Genomic DNA, 22,981 nt, shown 5'->3' on the forward strand with positions numbered 1-22,981 from the left:
GTAACAGCTTTCCAAGCTATCATCAAGAAAAATTTAACACTGGATTGGAACAGCTGGGAAATTAGAGACTGAATTAATCGAGGAGGAGGTTTTGTATAATATTTATACTTTGAAAAGATGTCTTCTATCTAGGGTTTAAATCACCACAAGCAAAGAAGACTCCTGAGGTCAATGCAAGGAATGAACTGTCTTGGAGATTAAAACAAGCAGACACATCTGTCCCAAACGATTACAGAATGGATGATAAGGAGGATTCAAACAGAAGCAATAACAGAAAAAAAAATACCAAGGTTGAGAAACACTGATGTATCACATACCAATTCCCACTGGGAAATGTCTGTAATTTGTGCCCAATTATGCTACTGTATATATCCCCTTTGTTCCCTGCCAGTGCACATATTTTATTGCTTTTAAAGTGTAGCTTCCCTGCCTTCAAAATAAACTAAATGCCTCCTTCGGTGGAGCAGTGCTGAGGGTGGGGGGAGGGGAACCTCCTTTCGGGCCTGCCGAACCCCAAATGTTTGCTTTCTGCCTCAGCTTCTCCTCCTTCCTGTCAGACTTTAGACTTTCATTTTCGTTCTTGGATGCTAGGACGACTCCCGTGATCGGACAGTGACTCTGGATTGGAAATCTGGCTGGCTTTGCGCTAGTTCTCCCAGAGGTGCTTTTTTCAAGAGGCAACTGGACTCTCCGGTTTTTCTTTGAATACGTTTCGCTTTTCATCCAAGGAGCTTCTTCAGCTCTGATTTGTGCTGGTTCGCTTTTCTTCGGCTGCCATCCCGGACCGGTGAGGCACTTGGAGTTGCCCGAGCCTACGTAGAATTGGACAAAGCAAACCGGGAGCTCTGCTCGGCAGACCCTGGGGCGGGTGGGGGAGGGCGACCCACGGTCTGTTTCGGCAGGGGACCGTGTTTATCCGAAACGCAGTTCAGATAAAAGCAGGGGCGCAGAGGATGGTGGCTGCTGCTCCCTTTGTAGAAAATGCCTGAGAACTATGGCCGCCAGCAAGGGAGGGAAGGGAAAGGCCGCGGAGAGGCTCGTTTCTTGCCGCTGGGGCAGAGGGGAAGGTCTGGCGGTGGTGGGTAGCCTCTCCTTTGCCGCCTCCATTGAGAGATTTTTCGACGGAGCGAGTCAGGGAGACCAAGCTGCAAAGCCATAACGTAGCAAATCTGTAGCAGCTATAAAGTTTGCGTTTACCGGTATTATGGCAAAGTTGGCTGGGATGAAGATAGGAATGGTATTCTTTCCAGCTGTTTTGCAAGGTCTGGGCTTCCCAATCTTGTTTTATCACTGCCTTTCTTACCTAGTTTCTCTACAACAAGGGTCTTCAAACTTGGCAAGTTTAAGACTTGTTGGACTTCAACTCCCAGAATTCCTGAGCTAACATGACTGGAAGAGGAATTCTGGGCATTGAAGTCCACAGGTCTTAAAGCTGTCAGATTTGAAGACCCCCTGCTCTACAACTTTTTCCCTTGAAAAACTTTCAAGGCTGTTGTTGCTTACCAATAGAGAAGCTAATGCTAGTACAGCTAGTCCTCGACCTATAGCAGTTCGCTTAGTGACTGTTCAAAGTTACTATGACACTGAAAAAAGTAACTTGTGACCATTTTTCACACTTCTGACCATTGCAGTATTCCCCGTGGTCATGTGATTCACATTTGGATAGCAATAGCAATAAGACCTATACATCACTTCACAGGGCTTTACAGCCCTCACACCGCTCTAAGCAGTTAACAGAGTCAGCATATTGCCCCCAACAATCTGGGTCTCCATTTTACTGATTTTGGAAGGATGGAAGGCTGAGTCAACCTTGAGCTGGTCAGGATCGAACTCCTGGAGTGTGCAGTCATTTAGCCTGCAGGCCTGCATTTTAACCACTGTGCCACCCTAGCTCTGTATGCTTGACAACCGACTCACATTTATGATGGTTGCAGTGTCCCGGGATCATGGGATCCCCTTTTGCGACCTTCTGACAAGCCAAGTCAATGGGGAAACCAGATTCACTTATTAATCAGGTTACTAATTTAACAACTGCAGTGATTCACTTAACAAATGTGGCAAGAAAAGTCACAAAACTCATTTAACAAAATTTTCAACAACATAAATTTTGGGCTCAATTGTGCTTGTCCATTGAGGACTACCTGTAATCATTTCCACAGATCCGCTAACAATAAGAGGAAACATGCCATTGGCAAAGCAGCTTTAAGTAAAATGGGAACTAAGATATAATTGCATTTAGAAACTTGAATGTGTGTTTTTAATCCTTGGACATAAAGGACAGAACGTTGCCTGTGAAGGGATAAAACTACAGTGACTGTATTTTGTTGGAAAATATAAAGGATAAACCTGAAAAAGGGGGCAAATTGGGAATACAACTAGCAAAGGAGCCATTGTAGTGCTTCTAGGTATTTTATAGAGGGAAGGTAAATAGTTATACAAAGAAGGCATGACTAAAGTTAACTTTACTACTTTTAATTCCAAAAATGTATCTGACCAAATTCGGAACTGTTCAAGTTAACACCAGCTGACTATGTAACCTGCTTGTTTCTACCATATATAGCACATTCTTACTTGGTTAGCAAACACCTGGTAGAAGTCAGGTACCTCCTGCTGTAGAGACCAAAAATACTTTCTGGCATTTTTCTGTAGCTGAGATTTCACCATGGTTTCGAATAGTACAGATTGCTGTGCAGATAGTCTTCAATTTATGCCCACAATGGAGTCCAAAATTTCTGTTACAAAGTGAGACAGTTGTTAAGTGAGTTTTGCCCCATTTTAGGACCTTCCTTGCCAAAGTTGTTAAAAGAATCATTGCAGTTGTTAAATTAGTAACACAGTTGTTAAGGGAGTCTGGCCTCTCCACTGACTTTGCTTGTTGGAAGATCGCCAAAGATGATCACACGGCCTTGGGACAGTGCAACGGTCATAAATAGGAGTCAGTTGCCAAGCATTTAAAGTTTGATCATGTGACTATGGGATGCTGCAATGGTTGTGTGAGAAATGGTCAAAAGTCATTTTTTTCAGTGCCGTTGTAACTTTGAATGGTCACTTGGTTGTAAGTTGAGGATTACCTGTACTGCTCCAAACCAAACCAAAGGCCTGGTTAAATGTGGCATCAGCCCAAGTTCTTTTTCTGCTCTTGTTTTAAAAGAAGACAAGACTGCGTTCATGATCCCAAGCCTGGCCCTGGTTGGTTTGAGTATGAATTGAAACTCAGACATGGTGGGCGATTAATGAACGCAGGGTGGTTAAATGCCTCTTCACTACAGGTTGTAATTTGGGTATTCCTCTATTCCACCCACCTGTCAAGATTATATAAAATCCTTTCTGAATCCTAATATTTACTTTGTTATTTTCTGGCCTCTAAAACATGTGGTGCTTGTAGCTCGGCTATCTCCCTAAAAATGGACACTGAAGGAGGAAAGATGAAGGACTTGCTTGTAGATGCTTTAGAATGTCTTGAGGAAAGAGACATTAAGATGTTTAAGTCTAAGCTGCGAGACGTAGCAGTTCCTCGGGGAAAGAAAATTCCACGTGGTCGGTTGGAAAATGCAGACCGGTTGGATCTGGTGGAGCTCCTTGTCGAATTCTATGAAGAGAAAGCTGCTACGCTAATGATAACTATCTTGGAAGACATGGGTTGCAAGAAAAATGCTTCCAATCTCAGCAAAGGTATGGATGTGTTGAAACATAATTAGAGTTGCAATCTAGAGCAGGGGTGGTAAATTCGATTTCATTGAGGGCCACACCAGGGTTGTGTTTGACCTTGGGGGACAGGGTGGGCGTGGCCAGCTTGATGTCACTCATGTCAGGTGCTCTGCCAGTGAAAACAAGCTCCCAAACTCTGTTTTCAGCCGCAACGGCCTCCTACCGCCCTCTGCCAGTAAAAACGGATCTAGGGAGGGCCACGTGTGCCCCCCAAGCTCCATTTTCATTGGCAGAGGGAGGAAGGAGGCTGTTGCAACTGAAAACGAAGCCTGAGGGGGCTGCACACAGGCCTCCATTTTCACTGGCAGAGACGCCGTAGGCCAGCCCGTTGCTGTTTCTAGGGCAGCCCTGTGGGCCAGATCTAAGCACCCCATGGACCGGATACGGCCCCTGGGCCTTGAGTTTGACACCCCAAGCTAGAGTGGGCAAGAGTATTACAGTACGGGCAATCTCTCTGTAGCTGTTAGCTGTACCTTAAGGGAGTTGCACTAAGAGAATATACATTTGAGTGAAGGAAGCCGTGTGACTGCACCTTTTTCTTTCGTAAGACCTTAACTAAAATGTTACTTTTCTGGCTCCTCACACCTACCATGCAAAGCCAAGAAAACTAAGAAACTGTGAGTTCTAGAACTGCGTTAGGCATGAAAGCTGCTTGAGTGACTTTGGACCAGTCACTCTCAGCCATAGACGCTCACAGGGTTGTTGTGAAGAAATTAGTAGGCAGGAGTATTTGGTATATTTGCTGCTGATTTAGGCATATTTGCTGATGAGAATGAGAAAGAAAAGAAAAGGAAAGGAAAGGAAAAGAAAAGAAAAGAAGGAAGGAAAGGAGGAAAGAAGGAAAGGAAAGGAAAGAGAAAGGAAAGAAAGAGTAGAGTGCTAATTAACTTTTATGTTTCCTTTACAGAGCTCAAGGATCAAATTCAAGGTATGTGAACATCTCATTATAAGGCATTGCAATTATTTATATAAATGTATATAAACCCTAAAATAAATGCATAATTTTGTCTTTATTTTGGGAGAACAGTTATGACATTATAGAAGAGTGTATAAAAATTTGATACTTGAAACATATTTCAAGTAGAAAACTAAAAACAATCTAAAAATTTCAGAGCTATAACTAGTTAATTAGTTCCAAATTGGTATTGGCTGTGATACTATTGGAGTAACGAAGGAATGATAATTTAGAGACTTGTGCCAGGGAGAACAGGTCTAGCTTAATTTTTGCCACATTGCTAACAAATATTAGGGTCTAAGTAAGTCTACTTTTATATATGATGAATGACAGAAGCTCTATAACAGGGTAGATTTAGAATATAATAGATTTTAAAAAACCTAAATTAGAATTTGTATGTACCCAGCCTATTCTGAAATATTATAACAGACAAGCATTACATCTGCTTCAGGATTCCTCTATTGCTTTAGACGATGTGAACAAAACAAACAAACACGAAAAATTGTTGGAGGAATCAGTGGTCAATACCTGTAAAAACTGTTGCCCTCTATAAATATTCAACTCTCATAAACCCTAGTGCCTGGTCAATGTAGCCTTTGCTAGGAGGTATTAAATTGTGGAAGAATGATATAGATGGCTATGAAGAAATCCTGTGAGATGGAGAATCTCTTTTGATAGACCACTTAGGTAGGAACAACAATCATACTAGATGATGGAGCCTTCTCTTTGTTTTCTGGTACTTTCCTAGGTTACAAAAAAAAGTATGCCAAATACGTGAAGGAAGAGTGCAAAAATATAGAAGAAAGGAACAGTCTGTGTGGCGAAAGCATGCCTTTGAATTCATGCTATGCAGAGCTGCTTATTATCAAGAAGCATCAACCCCAAAAGCAGAAGGAGCGTGAACTCCTTGCCACTGGCAGGATGCATCTGGAAATCCTGAGAACCAATAGCCGTCATTTATCAACCAACCTTGAAGATTTATTTGACCCTGATGAATCAGGAATTCCAAAAACAGTGGTGTTGCAAGGACCTGCAGGGATTGGGAAAAGCACAACTGTGCAGAAGATCATGCTGGACTGGGCTGATGGGCAGCTCTATCCAGATAGTTTTGATTATGTATTTTGCATTCGTTGCAGGGAATTGAACTTCACTGAAAAAGCCATCAGCTTGACTGAACTTATTGTTGAGCAGTGTCAGGACAGAGATGCCCCAGTGGAAGAAATCTTAGCCTACCCTGAAAAACTGCTCTTTATCATTGATGGTTTTGATGAGCTTTCTCACTTTTTAGAATCTGAAGGTAACTTGTGCGAGAAGCCTAATTTAAAGGTGCCTTTGGAAAGTATTTTAAACAGCCTGCTGAGAAAGATACTCTTGCCAGAGTCCTTCCTCTTAATCACCACAAGGCCGGGTGCTCTAGAGAGACTGCAGGGTTGCTTGAAGTGTCCCAGGTTCACCGAGATTGTTGGCTTCTCAGAAAAAGGTCGCCGTGAGTTTTTCTCCAAGTTTTTTGAAGAGGAGAAGAAAGCTAATATTGCCCTGAGTTTCATTGAAAATACTGTTGCAGTGTCCACCATCTGCTTCATCCCAATGGTGTGCTGGATCATTTGTTCTGTGATTAAAATAAAACTGGAAACCGAAGATGAGATTGCAGGCACCTTGGATACCACAACAAAAGTGTTTTTGCAGTTTTCTCATATTCTTCTTAAGCATGATAATCCCAGATGGAGAACCTCCCCTCAAAATGAGTTTAGAAAACTTTGTTCTTTGGCCAGAGCTGGCATAATGCAACAAAAAATCCTCTTTGAAGAGCAGGATCTCAAGGAACATTGCTTGGATGTTTCAGCTCTTAAGGACCTCTTTTTAGAGAAAAGAGCTTTCAGGACAGGTTTGGGCAGGCGCAGTCTCTACAGTTTTTTCCATCTCTGTTTTCAAGAGTTTTTTGCTGCCATGTGGTATATACTGCCAGCGGAGTCAACAAAAGAGGTGGATCACATTATGGGCGACTTGCATAGAGTATTGGTTGAATGGGAGAAGCCAAATAATCAACATTTTGCACTAACTGTATGTTTCATGTTCGGCCTGACAAATGAAAAGACACACATCCTCTTTGAGCAAACCCTACAATGCAAAACTTCTGACCTTGTAAAGCCTCTCTTATTACAGAAAGCAGAAGAAGTAGCTGCTAAGGAACTTGATCAACAACACTATTTCCTGCTACATTTTTTTCACTGTTTGTTTGAGAGCCAGGAGCCAGAATTTGCAAAGCGTGTGATGCATCACTTCCAAATTATTGATCTTTCCTTCAACACGCTGTCTGTGTTAGACTGCAAAGTTTTGTCATTTTGTCTGCAAAATAGTACAATTGAGGATCATTCCCTTATCTTAAATACCTGCAGGTTGAAATCTCATCACATCAAGGCTTTGGCTCCAGGAATTAAGAACTGTACAACTTTAAAGTAAGTGATCCATTCTTTCTGTTTCCAAATTTAAATTTAAATTGAAGCTGAGTTTTTTAAGAGTCTTTCATGCTTTGATCCTGCCTTTGCACACATTTTGAAAGAATCATTCATGATTTATTCCATAGAATTATTATATACATAATAGTATGAAATCACAGCTGACAGTTATTTAGCTGGTGTTGATCTTCATACTCATTGAGTTCTTCCCAAGATGTTGTAATATATCAGCATAATATATGTGCAGATCCAAACAGTGTGGCCTTTTGTAATTGACAGATGGAAATTTTGTCAATGTGCAGATTTTGTAAAGTGCTATCTAAGATTTTTTTGGTGTGGTTCATAATGTGCCAATAACTGTAGAGTTGTAATTGCAGGAAGGTCATTATCTTGATGGCAAACCTCAGATAAGGACAAAAGCAAATACAACTCAGACAAACAAAATCACTAATGCAAAGAAGGATTAGAGAGAGGAAGTAAACATGTGTTAGACTTTAACTAGAGATAATTAATTGTGTTAATTACTATGCTAGACAGTAATAAAGGTTGAGCAACAACCAAAGTTAACCAATGTTAGAGGATTACTAAAAATGTGTATAAATACAAGACTAGACTCCAATAAAGTCATTATGATTCATTTGATCATGGTCAACAAATAACCACTGGGGCCATCACAGCTAGTTTATACCATAATTTTTTTAAACTTCAATTAATACTTTGTGATCTCTTCCAGTTTTTGTCTTCTATTCTATCCCCTAGTATTGCTACATCAATTATCCACTTTCTTCTTTTTAACCATGTTGCAGGTTTGGAGATAACAAACTTGGAGACTCAGGAGTGAATGTTCTCTGTACCATTCTGAAGCAACTGGGTTGTAATTTGGCTAATTTGAAGTGAGTAATAAGGGAGCAAAGGCACATCTAAAAAGTTGGGTGCATATTTTGTCTTGGAATAATTGGGTATCCTTATCCATCCTGATAACTAGCAGCCAATTGGGTGAAATTCTAAAGTAAGTAATTAGGCATTAGTTACTCAGAACTGATGTTCAGAACAGCCAATTAATCAATGTGAAAGTGAAGAGCAAGGCAGGGGGAGGATAGCATGAGCCATTGCTAGAGAGCAGCAGCCAACTACTAAAAAAACATACAAAGATTATAGATCATCTTCAATTCCAGGCTACACCTGAGGGCCTGCCCTCAGTCAACTGAGGTAAAGGAATTATTTGCTTGGATGTTTGCTTTCTGCTGCTTACAATTTTTCCCCCAATGTTCCTCTTGAGCTGGGTGAAGCATAGCTTAATGAGGAAGGCTAGGCATTTCTTGTGCTGAATCTTCAAGTCTTTTTTGACCACATAATGTCCACAGGAGCTTGTGGGTTTTTCCTCATTTAGTAATGTATGACATGTGATTATTCTATATATGGTTCTATGTTGGTACAGACCTCAGTGTTATGACCACATGCAACTGAGATGGACTGTTTTTTCTCATAGGTTCCCGGGAAAATGTTTTGAATACTTTTATGAATTGGGATTTAACAATGATTCTCGTCATCAATGTGACAGTAGGGGAGGGGGGCTGTATATTTTGTGAGATCTCTACATTTTAGCCTGGGAGGGGAATCAATAATATTAACTGCCTGTTTGGCTTCACAGTGAGTATAAATGACAAGGTGATTTTTTTTTAGTTTAATTGATATACACTAACACCATGCATTTATCACTTAAGGGTACAAGCTAGATAGTGTTGGTGTTGGCTTGTGTCTGTGGTAACATTTTCTGAATCAAGTCTAAGGCATAGGGCGATATTCAGACCAGGAAGACTCTGTCACATCAGCCAAGGGTTAATTCAAATATAACTAGTTAAATTGAGGTAGGGGTGGAGAGTATCATCTGTAATAATCTGTTTCTCACACACACAAACATGAATTTATATGTGTGTGTTCTGATTTTGTTATCAAAAAAGGTTGAGCAAACTTGTAATGTGGTTTCTAATTTTCTCTTTGCCAGTCTTGCTCGCAATTACCTCACAGATGCTTGTTCCCAAGAGCTTTGTGCTGTTCTCAAAACTAGTCACAGACTTTACAGTTTAGATCTTCAAGATAACTCCTTCAGAGAGAACTCTGTCTCATTCATCCAAGACTTGATGAAAAATTGCACCACCTTGACTATTTTATGGTGAGTATTGATAAAGCTGGAAGACAACATTTGGCTTGCCTTCTGGGAAGTGGATAATATTATTCTGCAATTGTAGGTGCTGAGACCTAGTGGAGTGTTTGTGTCAGTTATCGGGTGGTACCCATTGGGTTGATCATTCCAAAGAGTGGGAGACTCACTTACAGTGGTAATGGGAACATCATCAGAAGACTGGATTAGGGACACATCATGATGGAGGGAATCTATCCTGCCCATGACAGGAGATCCTATACCAGATAAGTGGTTTCCAGTGTTTTGTTGAATGCTTCCAGGGATGGAGTCATAACTCCCATAACTCCTATAACTACTGGGAGCAAGACTGATTAATTGTTCTGTCAGGAAATTTCTCCTTAGTTCTAGGTTGGACCTCTCTTTAATGATCTTCCACCCATTATTTCTTTTCCTGCCCTCAGGTGCTTTGGAGAATAAATTCCAGTACCTTCAAGTACTGGAAGACTGCTGTCATAACATCCCTAGTCCTTTTCTTCCTTAGGCTAGACAGTCTTAGTTCCCTTAGTCACAAAGGTTCACACCAATTAAAAATGTGAAAATGGAAGAAATAAAATGGCATGGCGAAGCGCACAGTCACTCAACCGGTTGTTAAACCAGCAGCATCCCACCACTGAATATAGGCTCCCTCATCCTTCCTAACTACATTCAGGATGACCATTGCCACCCATGAGCCTTTTTCCAAAATTCTCATTTGACATAATGTATAAAGCAAATTTTCCTTCATGAAATTGAATGAAACTTAAGTCTATAGGTTAAAGTACCATTAAGGCCAATTAGAGATGGCATGACAATCCATATAGGTAGTCCTCAACTTACAACCATTCATTTAGTGACTGTTTGAAATTACAACAGGACTGAAAAAAATAACTTATGACTGGTTTTCAGACGTATGACCATTGCAACATTTCCATGGACGTGTGAGTAAAAATTGGGCATGTATTTATGACAGTTGCATTCTCCCGGGTCACATGCTCACCATTTGCAACCTTCCCAGCTGGCTTCTGACCAGCAAAGTCAATGGGAGAAATCAGATTCACTTAACGACCACATGATTCACTTAACTGCAGTGATTCGCTTAACAACTGTGGCAAAAAAAGTCATAAAATGGGATGTGATTCACGTAACTCCCTTGCTTAGCAACAAAAATGTTGGGCTTAATTGTGGTCATAAGTCAAGGACTACCTGTACCAAACCCTGGCCTCATCTCCAGCAAATCGTTGTTCCTTCTGCTTTTGTTTCTTTTCAGTTTGTTTTCAAACAGCTTTAATGTAAGAGGACAAAGATGCCTGGATCTGCAAGCCAAGAAGATAAATGAATCGCAACGTGACTTTCTCTTATGGATGTGACTGTATTTTGTGGCTTTTTGTGGCCAATTTACCTAGCATGTAAATTATAAATATCCAATGAAGGGCTTTATTACAATCAGTACACAACTGTGGAGGTTCCTGTGAAATGTTAATACTGAATGAAGTAATGTAGGAAACACAGTTCTGTCAATATTCCATTATTTAAATTGTATTTGTTCCAGTTATTTTTTCTGTTTAATTGAATACATGTATTCTCTGAGGTCAGCTGCCAATGAGAAAAATTTGAAACTGAGCTACTTAGCATATTAATCCTCCAAAGCTAAACCTATATAGATAAAAAGTAATGAGGGAGTTAATATCACAGGAGTAGAACCTACTAGCACATATCACATAGATTAGAACATCATAGCACATCTTGGGGTATTTTGTGTAGGGTATTTAAATCCTCCACTGTGTAGGATTTAAATTTCTAATATAAAAATGAGCTATTATATCATAACCCCAGATTAGTCATCTCTTTGCCAGATTTAATGATCCTCTGCTGCAAAACTGAATAGCAGCCGTTTGCCTTAATCAATTATTGCCAATTATTTTCTCTGAGAGACAATCTGTCTTTAAATAGAATGATGTAAGATATGTTAAAGTGCTTCTGGTCAGATAACAAAACCTGCCTGTTTTCATCGAATCCTGGGTTGATAGAATTTCGTAATGGAATTATGAAACTTTTCAAATTCCAATATTCACTATTCCCTCCTCCCACCGTCAATTACTACTGACAGCAAGGAATGGAGAGAGTTGCTTGGGCATTTCACTTTGCTTCAGTTGCCCAAGTAAGATTGGCGATTTAGATACTATGCACCTTGACTTTGCAGCAAGAAGACAGGGTGTGCTGGCTTGAAGCAGGAACATGTCTTAGGCTTATTTCAATAAAATTATCTTTAAAAAAAAAGTTAAGTTGCTTTTCTGTAAAAAAGTCTACCTCCTCTTTTAAGACCATCACATACAAAAAACCCACACATCTAAAATTGTTTGAAAAGCTCCTTTTCTATTACAGTTGAGAAGGAACAATATCCATGTAGCTCTTTTTTTCCATTTGCTGTTCCTGCCATGGAAATCCTATTTACCATTGTTCTGAGTTCACAGAATTCCACTGTTTTGTATTCCAAGACACATGTTTAATACAGCTTTAGTTTTCACAAGATCAGTCAAGTCATCAATCAAAGAGGATTTCACCTTCCTTTTACAATGATCCTGCTATTCTATTTTCTTTGGTTTAGTTTGAAGTACAAGAGGTGATGCTCTTGTTCCTTCCTTTATACTCTAAAGGAGAAAATTGTCAACAACATGTTAGGAATTTCCTGGAGGTGTGTAGTGGAAAATCCACAGTGATTTTCTCCAAGACAATCTGTCCCCAACCTGGTCCTTTCAAATATTCCAGTGATGCATGTACTGCTACTATAATCAATTTTGCTCTGAGTGATCCTCATTTTTCTCTTTCCTTCTATCTTTCCTAACATTATCATACCAGAAATATAATAAATTGAGCCTGGTCAGAAACCCAGATAGTTTTTCCCCCATAATTTTCACAACAGTTTGAATCATAAATTTACGAACTATAATGGCATAGATTATACCAAAACTAACAACCATATTACGCTCTGGTTTACATAATATACCAAGCCATCAGTGTGATCTATAAATACAGGACGCCATAATGTACTTTGTGGCTTAATGTGTGAATTCAGCCACTGGTTTAAAACATTTATCATTTAGCATACTCAACAAACCATGCTTATTTAGGTTCACACAACTTCCTGAGCCATAAATTGAGGTCTTGTTTTATTTAGCCAGTACAAAACAATAAAAATTAGGTGTCCACAAGGGATTAACTGGCTCATTTTTCACTTGGTTGACTCATGAGCTACAGTTTGTGACCCTGCCACTGAGATCTGCTTTTCTTCTTTAAAGTAGCAAACATTTCATAGGTCATCATTGATGTTTCAACTCTGAAAGGGTAGAATATATTGGGGTTTGTTGTTTTTTGCTTTTCCTTACAATTCTGATGGAAAATTATGACATTGTGTGCTGCTGTCCGGTGATCGCCCGGATTACTCCAGACCTTAGGCGGGATCCTTTTTTACGTGCTCAGGTAATGCGTCTCGAATGATCGGGCTACCGCAGGGGAGCTGAAAGCCAAGCACTTGGGGGAAGCGAGAGCATCGTCTGCTAGCCAGCTGCAGAGAAGCCTGGGGTTCTCCCCGAGGAGGCAAGGGACAAGGGTCGGACCCGGCCGCGGTGTGTAGGACGCTGCTACGGTACTTGCTCGCGGGAGATCAAGCTGGTTCTCGAGGGCGGCGCTGCCAGTGGAACGAGGGAATCCACCCGCCCAGCCACTGCGGTTGTGCCGCCGCTTGGTGTGTCCCAGCTGGCGCTCCGTAGCAGGGCGGATGTTGTGAGGAACCGCTGCCGGCGGGGCTTGGCGAGGGAGCCAGGCGTGCGGTGGAGGCGGCGGTGAGTAGTGGCAGCGGTGCCCGGCTCTTGGGTGCGGGGGAGCCACTGCCGGAGGGGCGGCTGCCGTCGACAGGCGGCTCGCGGGCTGCGACTAGGCCCGGATAGCGGGTCAGCTGGGGAGGCAAAGAGCGCCGCGCCTTCTGACCTGCTCTCCCGCTCGCCTTTAAAGGCGGAGAAGCGAGCCCGGCTCGCCAGCCACGCGCGGGGAAGGCGGTGGGGCGCTTCGGGGGCTCGGTGGGAAGCCAGCCTCGCGGCCGGGAGGCTCCCGGTGAGCAGTCCGAGGCGAGGCTGGTTGCTGCACCGGTCCTGCCCTTGGCGTGAAGCCGGCCGAGGGAGGCCTTTTTCGGGAGAAGAGTTGCAGGCGAAGGCTGTTCCACTTCAGCCTCCTCCTCCTCCTCTCCCCCCAGTCCACAGCCTGATGATTGCCTTCCTTTGCTTCCTTCAGTTCCTGGCGTGCGAGCGGCACCCGGGAAAAACGTGTTTCATTTGTGTCACCTTCCCAAAGTAGCGTGGGAAGAACCAGAAAAAAAAAAAAGTATCTTGTGGACCGCCCTTCAGAGAAAAACGCTTTTCAGTGGGCTCTCGAAGAGTATTAACTTCGTGGGCCCATCGAATTTAGTGGGAAGTCAATCTGCTTTGATTTTAAGGCTTGATCTGAAGTAAGCACTGTCTATTTCAATGGGGGCTCCTTACCAATAATAGGTATGGATGAGATTGATCGCCAAACTGGAGGAGTTTGGAGCACAACAAACCTCCCAGTAGCTGAAAGGGCAACTGTGAAATCGGGCAAAAGGTCATGGGCTGTGGCAGGTGTTTCAATGCAAGGCTGATAGCTGATTTTTTTTTCTTGTTTTCCAGTGGAAATCCCAAAATAAACATAACCCTATACTTACAACCTTACACATTATTTGGAAACCAAAATTATTGCATTATTATGCTGGTTTGTTGTAGTAATATTTCAAAACTATAGTTGTGATTTTGGCTCCCACTTGCATGTGCCAAAAGTTAAATGTAATTTGTTTTTACACAGGGAGAGAATTCTCCCCTGGATGTTCAGCTGTTAAGAGAAAACTGATTTAAGTATGGCTTCTTTCCCCTAGTTTACATTTATTTTTGGTAGTAAACATAGTTAAACCAGAAGTTAAGGTTAGGATTAAATTTTGTAAAAATTAATTTATTCACATTATTCAATTTGAGTTGCTATTCATATAACTGCTGATAGGCAGAAATAAGTCTTAACTGAACTTAACAGTGGGAACATCTCAAATAGACACCTAACCTAATGTATTAGTTCATGTTTTGGTCAACTCTCCCTCCCTCCCTCCCTCCCTTTCTCCTCTCTGTCTCTCTCTCCCATAGGAAGGAGGCAAGGGCAAACACCTTCAAAAAAAAAACTTTGCAAAAAAAAAATTTCAAGGCATTCAAAACTGAGTCAAAGGCTCACATTTCCATCAGCCAGGATAGGTTTAGTAGAAATGTTTAGTATTTGTGAATATACTGTGCAGGTAAACATATGATCTATAATAAAAAAAAATATTCTGCCTTGTAGTGTAGTTCAAAGCAGCACTGCAATCTTAGCCTAGTTTTTTACATTATGCTTCAGTCAGCATGTGGATATATATTAACTGTTTACTAATGTTGCCAAAGTTACTTTTTGTGCTGTGTTGTGAAGGCAATATTGAATTACTGTATGTGCTTATGTATGTTACTAAATGAGGATAAAAGTTAGTTGTTTTTGCTGTTGTGTAAGTTTAAATAAAGATGATGATGGTCTCAATGAGATGTATTTGGAACTTGAAATGTCCTTGCTTCATATGGTGAGACAGTGTTGTTAGGATGTTGTATGAGGACTTCACATCCATAAACATTTGTGAGGCAAATGTTCTTGAAATTTATTGTTATGTGTTTGTACTGAGAATGGATCTAGATATATAACAAATACAACTCGGGATAATCTAATGCTTGCATGTTCTATGAAAAGCATTACTTTGAATAATGAAGAATAATGAATATCTATTAAAGCAAGTTTCCATAAAAAGCATAAGTCACATTTTTCTCTTGGTGGCTGTTTGGTTACTTATCAACTTTTTGTACTTACGTAAATATTATATATATTGTACATTCTTCTCATTTTTTTCTTGAATATGCTTTCCCCCCCTGTTTTTTATTCTCATAATTTTAATAGGTTTAATTTAAATCAGTTTTCTTGTATAGTATTTGCTACTATATGTTTAAATGTTAATTTTTGTTGTTTTACTAGGTCTGCTAGCAACTTTTTCATTTTTACTAATCTGTTCTATTTGTATTAAATGAAATAACTTAAAAGTTATGAGTTTATTTTTCCACCCTAGCTACCAATTCTTCTTTAGTATTAATTCTATTTAAGTCTAGATGCTCCAAAAATGTTTCAAAAACATTACTTGTTTTTTTTTTACATTTTTATAGCACATTTTTAGAAATGGATTTTCATGTGTCTTTTGCATGCCAGAAAGTGTTATCTGAAAAATGACACTGAAAATAAAATGCAAAAATATACTTTTATTTATGTTATTCTCAGGAGTTTTGTTAGGATCATTAAAATCTTTGATAGCAGTTTTCCTACAAATGTTACAAATTTCTAATTTATTTCATGTTTTATCTTCAAAGTTAGTGACATTAATACTGTCCTAAACTATGACATCAAGAAGTTCTGGCACAGCATTTCCTCGGAAGAATTACAGGTTAAGCACCGAGTCTGAAAAGTCAAAAGTTGCAGGTAGGAGCAATATTGTGGATTCTGGGGAGAAGTTACTTACCTTGTAGGTTTCTTTTGGTTCTAAGTCAATTATATAAAGGTCAAATACAAAGATACATATTTTATTTGAGATTGATTTGGAAGATCAGCTAAAATTATAAATCTTTAGTAGGAAAAAAACATCCCAGCTTGGAAAAAAGGTAATCAGATACAAAAAAGACATTTATTTTTTAACTCGTCATTAAGAAGAGGAAGTTTCAGAAAGCATATTGATTCATATTGCTTTCCAAATTGTGTAAATACAGTCTCATTAGTTGAATATTAAATATAATGGCACATACTTGGTTGTGACCTATAAAGCTTACATGGCATGGGGCCAAGCTACCTACAGAACTGTTTTTGTCCCATTATATCAACCTGTTCCACCCTAAAGAAAGGAAGATATGTTGCAGACCCCATCAGTTAAAGAATTCCAATTGGCAGAGCCTAGGAAGAGCGCCTTCTCTTCCCTTGCCCCGGTCCTTTGGAATCTCCCCCCCCCGAAGTGAAACAGGCCCCCACTCTCCTGTCCTTCAGCAAAGGAGTTAAAATAGACTCTGCAGTCTCTTGTGGGGAGCTCAAAGGAGCATGCAGCCATGGCGTTGGTTGGTGCTCTGAGAGCCCCCCCTTTGCCTTTTTAACTAATTTGTAACAGATTTAATCATTGCTTCTTTTTAATTGTAAACTTTCTAAATTTTTACTTTTTATATACTGTTTTTACATTTTAACATGTTATTATACACTACCTAGAAGTACAATAACCATGTTTTCCCCAAAATAAGACCAGGTCTTATATTAATTTTTGCTCCAAAAGATGCATTAGAGCTTATTTTCTGGTTAGGCCTTATTTTCAGGGATGGGATCCGACCAGTATAACTACCGATTCTGTTGCTCTGCGTTGTGCGCGCATGCGCGAGTCGCACAAGTGCAATTTACAACCTGCTGAGCTGCCCGGACAGCTGAGCGGCGCTGCGTGCAGATACGCAGCGGTTGGAAAAGCCCTTTTTCCTGCTTTTTCAACCGCAGCTGTGCCGTGCAGAGCAGCTGTGGTTGAAAAAGCAGGAAATAAAGGACAGGTAAGAGGGCGGGCGGGTGGGCCAAAACAGCAGCAGACACAGAACCGGTTCTGTGTCTGCTGCTCTTCAGAGCTACCGGTTCTGTAGAGCCGGACAGAACCGGTAGAATCCCACCCCTGCTTATTTTCAGGGAAATACAGAACTAAATGTGTCCATCTGGTTGAGGATCTTAAACTGGGGCTTATTTTTGAGGTAAGACTGAAATTATGAGTATCCTGAAAAATCATGCTAGGGCTTACTTTCCAGTTGGGTCTTCTTTTCAGAGAAAACAGGGAAGATGTTACCGAGGACAATGGGCGGTTCAAAAATGTGAAAAATTAATCAATAAATTCTTTATCAAAGAGCATTCATAGAAGCTGTTTTCAGTGTGGAGGAAAATATGCTTCTTAATTCTTCATTCACATAAATACAGAAGACCCTGTAGTTTTAATTAAGCGAGCCTTTACTTAGTTTTAGACATTTATGAGCAAGACTTATTGAATGGATGTGAGATTATTTGATGCAGAAATAGAGTTAGGCAGATCATTCTGCTCTATCCTGATTTGTCTGAAATTGGAAGTCATGCAGGAATACTATATTATACTCTTTTAAATTATAAAGAAGAAATAAATTCAACTAGAAAGCATTTGTCACATCTTTGAAAGTAACATTTACTATCTTTGAGGTATTATCTGACTTGGGTTTTGCTACTTGTCATAGGAATAGTGAACAGCAAGCTCCTGAATGAATATCTTCATCGTATTTTTCCCAGTGCTGATGGAACTCAACCTTCTGCTGCATGCAGGTAGTAGCTTCTTAATTTACTAAATACCAAGCAAATCATACTATTTGGTTCTGACTGATTAGTAAACCTTTAGCAGGAAGAGTTCAGTGCTGACATTATATAAAACAGGATCTATAATCTGTTTTATATATTATATACAAGTATTTTTGTTATAATATTTGTGTAGGACTTCCTCCTCATTTTGAAAAGGTGTGTGAGAGGCAACAAAATCCTCTTCGTTTCTACAGTATCCTAATATATGTGTAAATTTGGTTGTATGTTATTTAAATATTGCCAATAATGCTTTAAATTATGTATCTTTTAATATCTATGCAACACTCAGAAAATTGTGTGTGCTTTATAAATGTTAAATAGTAACTGCAAATATTTATAGTTCTTGAGACTTGTAATAACATTTGTAATATGATGTGAAATTAATTAGTTTCAGATTTTTCAGTATCTCCATTCCAACTAAGTCCATCCACGTGGCTGCTGGTTGTCTCTTCTCTTTTCTTCTACCTGTTCCCAGCATTTGAGCTGAGTCTTCATAATGTGTCCAAAATAGAATAATTTGAGCCTTGTCATTTGTGCCTTGAGTAAGAACTCTGGATTTATTTCTTTGATAATAAGCCATTGGCTTGTTTTCTTGGCTGTCCTCTGTATTCTCAGGAGCCTTCTCCAACACCAACGTTCAAAAATAACAATACTTTTCCTATTTTGCTTCATTAGAGTCCATCTTTGAATTATTACAGGGTTACATGTATTGTAGGCATAGACAAATCACAGCACCTGAATATATTTTTCAAGATTTCATGGCTGCTTTACCAAGTGCTGCTCTGCTGCATATTTCTTGTCTGCTTATTCTCTACTGTTGATGGTTCATCCTAGAAACATTGTCTCATTTCATTATGAGCATTGTCAGTTCTAAGGTCGGTTGGTTAGTTAGTTGGTTGTTGTATCTGTTATTAGTTTGGCAATCTTTATATTTAATCTTGATTCCATTTTTTCATTCAGCTCCTTTTATTACTAAAGTTTGCATATTCTTTGCATTTTCAATTTTCAGATAGTGTCATGAGCGTAGTGTATATTGTTATTGTTTCATCCTTCAATTATAAAGCTATCAATCTTCTTCCCCTTAATACATTTTCACCATATGGCCTTGTTTCATTCCATTACCAACCTGGAGCCAGTTTGTTGAATATGTTCTCTCTGTACAATGGTTTCTTGATCTATATATAGATTTTTTATGAAGCTAATAAGATGTTCATAAGGCCTTAAGAAAAGCTTTTTCATTTCATATTTTATATGTTAAATTCAAATATAATTACATGAAAATTCCTTTATTTTTGTCCCTAGATAGTACATGCAAGTTCAGCACAGTACTAATGCTGCTAGAGTTTCATATAGGACAAATGCACGTTGTACTTTTTTATTTAAAGATCTGTTAGGGTCAAATTATACTTAGCAACTGAACTCACAACTGAGTTGCTAGTGTTGTTAAAAATAGCTTTCATCCCGTTTTACTTTTGATCAGGGGAGGTTATCAGGAAGAAGACTGGAGTGGTTTCTTGTTGCTTTGCTGCAGCTTTCCCAGAATGTTTATTCTTTAAGTATTCCATTTCTATATTTTTTATTTTGAGTTAAGAAATTTTCTGTGTCAGGTTTCTTTGATCAGTTTATTAAGGTCATAGACATAGAGATAATTTGGATAGAAACAAAGGTGCTTTTTGGAAGCATATTTCCCACTATTTTGAAACTGAAGCTGTATAAAACTTTCAATATTATTTAATAGACTTATGGTAATTTATTTTTTAAAAATCACTTCCAACCCATTGAGATGCTTATTTCTTCAACCCCCCTGTGATATGAACCTATCAGTTGCTATCATTCTACAAATATTCTGGCAAACATTTTTTCCTCTGGAATGCAAACATTTATTAGAGAGATGTGGCACATTATGTAATTCATGGATTTCATTTAGCTTGTTAGATCACAGTTAAATGGGCTTCACTTGTGTCAGTTCAGTGGGAAGTTGGAAATCATTTTGCCATTGGCATATTGAATATGTACAAACATTTTACAAAATTCAGAATTGAAGAGAAGTATTGCCAAATCATTAGTTTAGGAGGTAATTGCTTTCTTTTGGAACATCTCTTCTATCAGTGAATGATGCAACATTTGCTATTCCATTTTGCAATGTCAAAATAATAGCATAGGGTCTATTAACATCAATTTTTATAGGAAGATTTTAGAATGTTCGTTTTTAATCCCTTGGAGGAAGAGTTTTCTTGTATATAAATAGAAACGTGAAAAAGTAAGTGAAATATTGAAATATTTAACTTTTTCAACATATTTCAATAGATTACATTTGTATAATATAACAAATATTATGCACCATTTACATTTTATAGACAATTATACAATTTAAATAAACCTACATGGAAATTTTGTATTTGGAAAAAAGTAAGTATACCCCTACATTTCTCACTACCTCAAATATCTAAACTTAGAATCAAGTGCAAATTATTTGAACAACATTAGAGAGGATCTGGGAGGAACTTGTCTTATTGAAATCTCTGACATTTAATTTGATTTGTTCTTTGTTGTTGAAATGTGTGGTATCATCCCTAGATAGAAAGCTTTCTGGGACCGCAAGGAAGATGATTATAGATGTCTATGAGCTTGGAAATGGATTTAAAAAGATCACCAAATAACTGGCTGTCAATCATTCCATTGTCCAGAAGACCAATTGGGGAAGATTTGCAACACTTGCCTGCTTGTCTTGGCCAGGCTGTCCCTGGAAGTTCAGCCTGAGAGCAGAACACATGATCCTGAAATATCTTAGAACGCCAAAATGTCATTATGTGATGTACAATTAGTGCTTGCTGCTATTGATATCAAAGTGTACGAATCTACCATGAGAAAGAAGCTGCACAGATTAGATCTATATGCAAATGTGTGCCAGGAGAAAACATTTGCTGTCCAGAAAGAACTTCAGGGCAAGACTAAAGTTTGCTTACAGTATAAACACCTAGGCAAAAACCACTATTTTGGGGACAGTGTATTCTGGACAGTAGAGGCAAAGATAGAGTTATTTGGTCAAAATACCAGAAGACATGTTTGGCCAAAATCGTACATAGCATTTCACAGAAGATCTGAATAACAGTTATAAAGCATGGTTGTAGAAATGTTATGGTTTGGGGCTGTTCTGCTGCATCATAGTCTGGGCAGCTTACTAAATTCTTCATTGTGCAAGAAGGTGTTTAGGATAATGTGAGATTATTTGTTAGAGGATTGAAGATGAACTGAAAGTGGACCTTTGAATGTGACAATGGCCCTAAGTATTCCAGTAAACCTACCAAGGAAATTAAGAGTTCTGGAATTGCCAAGTCAAAGCCTGGGTCAAAATCCTATCCAGATGCTGTGGAATGATTTGAAAAGGGCTGTACATGCAAAAAAATCCCCCAAAACATCCTCAGCTAGAAAAATTCTGCATGGAGGAGTGGGGAAAAAAATGCTTCCCAGTCAGTGTCAGGTTGTTTCTATCATAGGGAGCAATAGCAGATATTAGAGCAAAGAATGTCCTTACTTTATGTATTGAAGGAAATGGCATATCTCATTTAATTTTTTGTTGAATAATCAATTTTCAATTTTTATATTTTGTTCAATTACATTTTCTTTATATACTGTTTGAAAAAAATATTTATATGACCACATATCTTAAAAAAGAAGGGAATAAAAACTTCATACAAGATGAATTTACTTTTTTACATGACTGTAGCTTTATTAAATTGCTATACTTAGCCAAGGATAATGTTGAAATAATTTAGGAAATCTGATCTATAATTTATACAAATCTCTTCAGAGGAAACTCATTTTTTCTTCTGTTCGGTGGTGTCCCTGCAATTTTGTTGCCAACGTTTTTCAGAAGTAATTTGCTATTGCCTCCTTTCTCCTATCTCCAGAAAGTGACTGGCCCAAGATCAACCACATGGCTTTCATGCTTGAGGCTGTCTAGAACTCATAGCCTCCTGGTTTCTAGCTTAATGCCTTAGCCACTACACCAAACTGGCTCTCATAGAAAATCATACAGAGCCCCTAAAAATAGTTCTTTTTATTCCTAGGAAACATCTATCATTTCAAAATCTACAAGAACATATAGAGCAATTATTAACAGAAAATGCCAGCTCAGAAGATGGTCAAGGTAGGTATCTGGTTACTATGTTAAAGTAACAGAGTAGCATTTTAGGAAAAATGAACCTTATCTTTTTTTGATCCTGTATGGTAGCCTTTCTCAAAATATGGGTCACAAGAATTAGCTGGATGTCTCACTAGTTAGTACAAACTTTGCTGAATGCAAACCAGCAGGAAAATTTCAGATAATCTGTAGTAAACTGGAGTACTAGTATTCATCCTTTTCAACATGCTATGTTTCCCTTGAAGAGGAAAAGTAATTGTGTCTGGAAAGCAGACAGCTTCTGTGCAAAGTTGATCATCTGACTTGATCTTCACTCAGCAGGGAATAAGAGGCTATAAAGCTCATGAGGAGGACACTGAAAGAGTGTAGAAAGGGTTTTACGTGCAATAAACGCTAATAGAATTCTTAGTGCTCCCTGAGCTTGGTTGCTTGCTTGCAGACATTTCATCACCCAACTAGGTAACGTCATCAGAGCCCTGTTTAACATACAACATCCGCAAGCAAACAACCCAGTTTAGAGAGCAGTGAGAAGTCCGCAGTTCAATATTCTTATGGATTGCAATAAGGCTGCAAGAGAAAAAGGAGATGGGTTATGACTGTTATCTTGTATGGTAGGCTGGGAAAAAATTTACACCATCCATAGTTATGCAAACTGTTAGGGATAACATTGTTTACCCTAACTGTTTTGGGTAAAGATAATAAAATGATGAATCATGGTTTGTCAGATAAAGTGTATGTGACTTTAAAAGCTAAAGGAATGTAATTAAGGGTGCAGCTGTAAAAGTACTATATAAGCAGCAAGGCACTCTCTGGCTTACTGAACCCTAATTACTGGCTGGCTTATTGAAGACTGCATTCTTGCTGGATCGGGGAGGAGAAGAAGTGTTGGATTACTTTGAAGATATTTCTCAACTGAGAGAAGATAAGTTTTGGTTTGTTTTCCTTAACACCCGTTGGGGAATCCAGGCTTAACACTGGTTATGGGCCCAGAGAGACTGCAAAGTCAGTTTAACTAGGATAAAAACAGGTTT

At 39.0% G+C, this 22,981-nt stretch overlaps 2 protein-coding genes across 3 annotated transcripts in view; both read left to right on the forward strand.

The window, feature by feature from the left end:
- Positions 1-570: 570 nt before the first annotated feature.
- On the forward strand, positions 571-13,007 carry LOC113415775 (NACHT, LRR and PYD domains-containing protein 3-like). 2 transcript variants are annotated; one of them, XM_026673315.2, is made up of 7 exons: positions 571-787; positions 3,386-3,672; positions 4,616-4,636; positions 5,412-7,119; positions 7,926-8,012; positions 9,125-9,292; positions 10,569-13,007. In XM_026673315.2, exons 2-7 carry the CDS (start codon positions 3,405-3,407, stop codon positions 10,666-10,668), a joined length of 2,352 nt encoding a protein of 783 aa, XP_026529100.2. In that variant the 5' UTR covers positions 571-787; positions 3,386-3,404; the 3' UTR covers positions 10,669-13,007. The 2 variants fall into 2 exon arrangements, with proteins under 2 accessions (XP_026529100.2, XP_087811149.1); XM_087955023.1 differs by having other exon boundaries at positions 617-816.
- Positions 13,001-22,981, forward strand: part of RNF123 (ring finger protein 123) — a 112,811-nt gene continuing 102,830 nt past the window's right edge. The window contains exons 1-4 of the mRNA XM_087955030.1: positions 13,001-13,140; positions 15,787-15,895; positions 17,689-17,773; positions 21,877-21,956. Of these exons, the coding sequence (XP_087811156.1) occupies positions 15,814-15,895; positions 17,689-17,773; positions 21,877-21,956 (247 nt within the window). The 5' untranslated portion in view covers positions 13,001-13,140; positions 15,787-15,813. The remainder of the gene's footprint in view (positions 13,141-15,786; positions 15,896-17,688; positions 17,774-21,876; positions 21,957-22,981) is intronic.

The sequence above is a fragment of the Notechis scutatus genome, chromosome 2 (assembly GCF_049901735.1).
Source record: "Notechis scutatus isolate UNSWTSFEM ecotype Mainland chromosome 2, rNotScu1.2, whole genome shotgun sequence".
Lineage (NCBI taxonomy): Eukaryota > Metazoa > Chordata > Lepidosauria > Squamata > Elapidae > Notechis > Notechis scutatus.

Coding starts and splice junctions, on each gene's coding strand:
- LOC113415775 (XM_026673315.2), top strand. CDS start 3,405: ATGGACACTGAAGGAGGAAAGATGAAGGACTTGCTTGTAGATGCTTTA. Junction 8,013..9,124: donor TGTAATTTGGCTAATTTGAA/GTGAGTAATAAG, acceptor TCTCTTTGCCAG/TCTTGCTCGCAATTACCTCA. Junction 9,293..10,568: donor ACCACCTTGACTATTTTATG/GTGAGTATTGAT, acceptor GTTTCTTTTCAG/TTTGTTTTCAAACAGCTTTA.